We start from the raw sequence: 6,384 nt of genomic DNA, 5'->3' as shown, positions 1-6,384 counted from the left end.
GGAAAAAATCACAATATCGGGGTTTCTTTTGTTCATACTGCCTGTGCTGCAGCACCTCTTTTCACCCTCTGTCTGAAACCAGAGCCCAGTCTGCTCTGATTGGTTAGCTCCATAGAGATGTTGATAGGGGAATAAACAAAGAGTCTAATGGAGGCCTATCAGGAAAAACTAAAGCTCCTGATCAGATATAACAGGAACTACAAAGCTGGTTATCAGCTGACTCTTTGAAACCATGATTTCCTCCTCAGGCTTTCGAGCCCACATGAAATCGGGCATTTGTTGTATCATTTGACTCATGAACAGCATGAAGGGAGTACTATTGGAATACATGTGATGATGTGGTGAGGTGTTTGGATTTGTCAGGTTGCTCTATCCTTTCACAATACTCCATTGATTTTTCAGAAACAAAACAATACTTTACGTACCAAAAGTAAAAGTATGCGTTATGCAAAGTGGCCATTTTAAGCACCAGGTCTTTTCGGTTGTTAAAATGATTGATGGGGGTAAAGGTGGGGTTTATTTGAATGACTTTATAGAGTACTGGGTAGCTTCATCTATAATATAATGTGTGTCGATTTATATTGTGTATTAATATCCTAAATCTGCTGTCAGTCAATCTGTAAAATACACGTAGTGAAGTAAAAAGTACAACACTTGCCTACACAATGTAATGAAGTCAAAGTATGAATTTGTATAAAAGTACAATTACCTCAATGTTTTACTTCCGTACAGTATGAGTAAATGTACTTAGTTACATTACACCACTGCAACAATCTAACGCTAGTTCTTCACCATGAACTGTTCCACCTCACACTGCAGTGAATCGTATGTTAGTCAGGACCAGTTTAACCAGTTCATCCACATTCAGGAGCCGGTGGACGCACAGGCCGGACCGACTGCTCTTCATCTTTGGAGTCTCCCTCAGAGGTTGGATGTGTGTCACTTTGAGAGAAGAAGTTGTACTGTTCGAGGTGTCCACTTGATGGCGATGTTGTTCAGAAAAAGGCGGGATCTGAAGTGTGTGAATGTTCAGGGAGAAGCTGCAGAGGTTTTTGTACAGCCTTGTGGTGTTTCCTGTCACTGTGGGCCTCACAGCACAGTAGTACACAGCTGAGTCTGTCACTGCAGCAGAGGAGATGCTCAGATTGATTTGGTTTGACTCCACTTTAATCTTCAGTCCAGGGATCAGATTATTCATAATGTTTCCAGTTCCTAAATGAGAGATGATGAACTCTGGTGGTTCTCCTGGATATTGTCGATACCAGTAGAACTCATCACCACCAGCTGCTTGTTTGGAGTATCTGTAGGACAGAGTAATAGAGCTGCCTTCTGGACTGAACTCTTCTCTCTGTAATGCAGTGAGATCTTCACAGCTGACCCCTGAAGAGAGGAGTAATTCAAAAGACTCAGTTAATAGATCACACTTGATCAACATTGGAAGTTAACATTTGCATGCAGAATGTCACGTACCTCTTAGAATGGAAACTAACAGTAGAGAATGTAAATAATAGTCTAATGACAGCATGTTGAATTAAGGTGAAATTAAATTAATCTGTAATTAAACGTTTTCGCTCAGAATGTTACATACCTCTTAGAACGGACACTAAACATAACAAAATGAAACAATGATGTAATGACAGCATGTTGAATGAAGGTGATGATGATGGTCTGTGTTGAACTCTGGTGAATATGGAAGTTCCTCTCTCTTCTATAGTTCAGGAACATCTTAGCTCCTCCCTGAATCTCTCACTCCTCTTAGATCTGTATTCCACTTCTCTCAGTTACACTTCCTCCTGGGTAACAGATCCAAAGGCAGTCTGTAAATAAAAAGTCAGAGGTTCTAGGATTGAACCCTGTGGTACACCACGATTAATCACAGACCAACAGAGAATTGTATTGTCTAAAGATAAGAACAAAAGCAATCAAAACTTGAATCTGTGATGCAAACCAGTTCATAGAGAGAGGTGATTTGAAGTGTTTGATCAGTCAGTTTAAAAAAAAACATAGCAATAACAATGACGGGCGTTAACATGAAGTCAGATTAGTGAGAGGTTTTTCATCTAGAGAAAAATCTGTTTAAAATTATCATAATCTAATTTTCTTCATACCCAACATTTAAAAGGTCTTGAACAACACAAGCTGCTGTTCCAATAGAACCTACGATCACATTGTGCTCAGAGATAATGACAAAGTGAAAGGACCTAGGATTGAACCCTGTGGTACACCACATGCAATCATAGACTGACAGAAAAACTGAAACATTTCTTTTTTTGGTGGAGACTACCAACTTTAATTGTTACTTGTTATAAAATGCCAGATTAACTAATTGAGTTAAACATTGGAACCTTTGGATGTGAATCAAAGGCAGTAAATGTGTTTTGTATGGTAGGGAACTATGGGATTAGTTTTGTTTCATAAAGATAAAGCAACACTTTCTCAGAATCAAGCAAAACTAAGAGTTTAAGAGGGGAAAAAACTGAGTCAAGCAAAATACATTTTATTTCAAAAGTAAAACTATAAGTTGCAAACAAATCATTTGTGTAATCATGTAAACTATAAGTCTTTTTTTAACCTCTTAAGCACTGAGCCTGTTTTTCAGGTTTCAGGCTCGAAAATGACATTCCCAGAACAAATGACCATATCTTCCCTTCTAAAAGGGTTACATTAATAATCTTTTTTCTCAAAGTAATGATAAACCTGTGAGTTGGATGTAGAAAAGTCAGAATCAATATAGATGTTTTTTTATTTTAAAGACAATTCAGATTGAACATGGTAAAAAACTGTAAATGATACTGTCCGTCCAAAAGATATGTTGTACTTATAGTGAAAACTAACCTTGGATGATGGGTTAGTAGACTAAAAGCTTTAGGAATCCAAAGTACAACATATAATAAGTACCCTGTATCAAGATTGATGCAAAAAAAAGTTATATTTGACCTTTTTAGACAGATTTAGCAAAAAAAACCTCTTCTGGGGCCATTTGGGTGGATTTTCCTTATCTCTGGCCCCCCTTCTTTGATTTTGACATGTGACATCTCTTTCTGACCGTTAGAGCCAATAGAATCTAAGGGAAATCGTCCCGCACACACTCATGTTAAAAAAAAGGTGACGTATTTGCGCATTCAATGAAGCTACGAAGGTAAGCCATGTTAGCGTTGTAGGCTACATAGCGCCACATGTTTTGATGTACGTTTTTGTTGATAACGTCGCGAGTTTGTATCTTTCAGTGTTGAGGTGGGCACCGTTAGATTCTGTGTCTTTACGATCATAAACGATGTGTTGGATGTGCAGCTAGGATAAGTAATAAGGGTGCAGTAATAGGTTAGCATTTTTCGTTCAGGGCTAATTCAGAGGCTCACTGTTAGCATTGTGTGTTTTTTTTGGGGAAAAAATGAAAAAGATCAGTTAAATGAGTTTTTTCCAGTTATATGGATATAAAATATTCATAGTTTATTAAATATTAAGGTTCCTTAGATGTTGTATTCTGCAAATGACGCGATTTCGGCCCCGGAACGGGTCTGTGGGGCTTAAGAGTTAACATATATTTTTGTTTGCAGTTATCTTTGCTTCTTTCTCGATGATCAGGCTTTTGCTCTCACTGAAGCTCTTCTCGTTTGTGCTCCCTCATTTTTTGTTTTCGATTTTGACACAAACATCCCAGGTGGGCGGGACTTTCAGGGGTGCGTCCTCATTGGCTACTCAGTTTTTGAGTGACATCCCACTACACCACAGATCATACAGTGCAACTCATGCAGCAAACTCCGGAGTCCAGTCGGCCAAGTTACGGCCCCTACACACGGCGGCGTGTGTTGCCGCTTCAACGCTTCTGCCCATTCACTTTGAATGGGGTGACGTCACGATTCGCCGAACTGCATTGTGGGAGCAAAGCGTAGCTTCTCTCGCGGTGCTCGCTGCAAAAGTAGAGCAATGTTCTACTTTTGCCGCCTCGATGGAGACGTCAGCCAATCAAATCCCGCGTATGCGAATCTGACAGTACAAGCGCTAGCCAATCAAACCGCGTGTATGTTGGGAGAGCCAGACCGCAGTTATTTCCCATGTCAAAAAATGGAGGAGAAAATTATCGTGGCGGTAGGTAATCACCCGGTACTATATGACCAGTCCTTCTTTACATACAGGGATACAAACCGGAGGAGCCAGGCATGGGGGGAGGTGGCAGAGACAGTGGGTGAAACTGGTAGGTTTTCACCTGTTTGGGGAGTTTATATCCAGTGTACTCCGTTTGAATGGACAGCTAGCAAGCATAGACAGTATATTTAGCCAGCATGGATATAGCATGAATGCTTTGCTTTGTATGTCCGGGGCAGGACATTCATGTGATTGGTTGTTGGTCGCGTTGCTCGCGTTGACTCCCCAAGCTCAAGACACGCCCACTGCCAAGCGGCAACGCACGCCGCCGTGTGTAGGCTCCGTTACGGCCCGTCCACACAGCGGCGTGCGTTGAAGCTTCCAACGCTTCTGCCCATTCACTTTGAATGGGGTGACGTCACTTTTAGCAGAACTGCATTTTGGGAAGCGACGTGGAGCGTTGCTGGCTTCAAAAGTTGAGCAATGTTCAACTTTTGACGCCTCGACGGAGGCGTCTGCCAATGAAATCCCGTTTATGCAAATCTGCCAGTACAAGCGCTAGCCAATCAAACCGTGTATGCTGGGAGAGACTACGCAGGTCATTTCCTCATATTCCAAAAAATGGAGGGAAAATTCATTACAGCGGTAGTGAATCACCCGGTGCTGTATGATCAGTCTCTGTTCATCTACCGGGATACAAACCGGAGGAGCGAGGCATGGAGGGAGGAGGCGGAGACAGTGGGTGAAACTGGTAGGTTTTCGCCTGTTAGGGGATTTTATATCCAGTTTACTTCGTTTTAACATTGCTATTGCTTTGTATGTCGGGGGCGGGAGATTCATGTGATTGGTTGTTGGTCGCGTTGCTCGCAAAAAATCCCCAAGCTTCAGATACGCCCACCTCCAAGCGTCAACGCACGCTGCTGTGTGGACGCTCCGTTAGTGTTGGTGTCTCCTGGAGTTTCATGAACATATCGGACTTCTCTTATGGATTGCTGTGCATTATACTTGTGTTGTGTAGTTTATACTTTATTCCAACTTTAAATACTTTAATACCTGAACAAACTGTTGCTGTAAAATAATTTCCCAATTTGGGATTGATAAAGTGTGTCTATTTATTTATGTTATAGATATAAAATACACATCTATGTATTTTCAAGCTAAAGGTGATACACAATATAAACTGTATACTATTATTTTTCAAAGACATGTTACATTTCAAAAGCATACTGTATATTGCTATGTTTAGGACAAACAATTAAAACCTGCTTTAATTTAACAAATTCTACAATATAAAAGTGGCAGATTTGCTTTATTAAACAGAGCAGACCTAGGCTGCATACTGTAAGAGTTGGTGAGGATCTGATAATTTATTCCGGGAAATTACTCTGACCTACTAATTGACCTAACCGAAGTTATTGAGTATATGGGGGCGTGTGGTGCAGTGGGTTGTGCATTTGTGTTCGGATCAGGGGAGCAGAGGTTCAAACCCCACTGCAGTCAGCATGTCGTTGTGTCCCTGGGACACTTCACCAAAACTTGCTCCTGTGGGGATTGCCCACAGTACTGAGTATGTTCACTCAGGCCTTTGGCCTCAACTAATATACAGTACTCAGCAACCTGTTCCTGTTTTTGTTTTCTTCAGCCTATGTCTCTTTATTATTACTTTTTGTTTTGTTACTTCCCATTGTAAAGCGTCCTTGGGTTTCGTGAAAGGCGCTATATAAATTGAAATTATTATTATTATTATTATTATTAAGTCGCTTTGGATAAAAGAGTCTAACAAGTGACATGTAATGTAATGTGTAAGTTTACTGCTTGGCTCAGATCCACCAACGTCAGCAAGATCTCACCTCTATTAACTCCTGAAGAACCAGGTTCAATTAACTGCTGTTTCAATTCAGACAACTCTCTTAAATCTGTTTAAGGGATCCCGACGGATTTTGATATCAGTAAATAAGGTGTGGCCCTACCTAAGTGTGAGTGTGGCAGGGTGCAATCTTACCTTTGAAGCAGGAGAGGAGAGCGCAGATGTCTTTTAAGTTGTCCCAATCCAAAAGGTGGGATCAGTTTATTTGAAGAAAAATAGGTCCAAACTAATACAGGGTTTTTACCTTCTCTCTTTACCACATTATAATCATACTAAACATATCATGCTGGGGTTATATTCTAATATAAAACCTTAATTCATAGTTCACCCATTAAAGTCTTCCAACGAAATTCAAAAGGAATTTCCTCGTGGTGGCGAAGGTTCTCTAATTAGTTCTAAAATCCTGACACATTTAAGAATGGTAGGTTTAA

General features: G+C 40.6%; 1 gene segment (V, D, J or C); it reads right to left on the bottom strand.

Moving 5' to 3' along the window:
* Positions 1 to 515: 515 nt before the first annotated feature.
* On the bottom strand, positions 516 to 1,806 carry LOC117553192. The segment is given in 2 exon segments: positions 516 to 1,380; positions 1,589 to 1,806. Coding segments are annotated over 2 exon segments (627 nt in total).
* Positions 1,807 to 6,384: the final 4,578 nt, after the last annotated feature.

This window comes from Gymnodraco acuticeps, unplaced genomic scaffold (genome assembly GCF_902827175.1).
Source record: "Gymnodraco acuticeps unplaced genomic scaffold, fGymAcu1.1, whole genome shotgun sequence".
Classification (NCBI taxonomy): Eukaryota; Metazoa; Chordata; class Actinopteri; order Perciformes; family Bathydraconidae; genus Gymnodraco; species Gymnodraco acuticeps.
The sequence above is the reverse complement of the archived record's forward strand: the minus strand, read 5'-3'. Positions and strand labels throughout refer to the sequence as shown.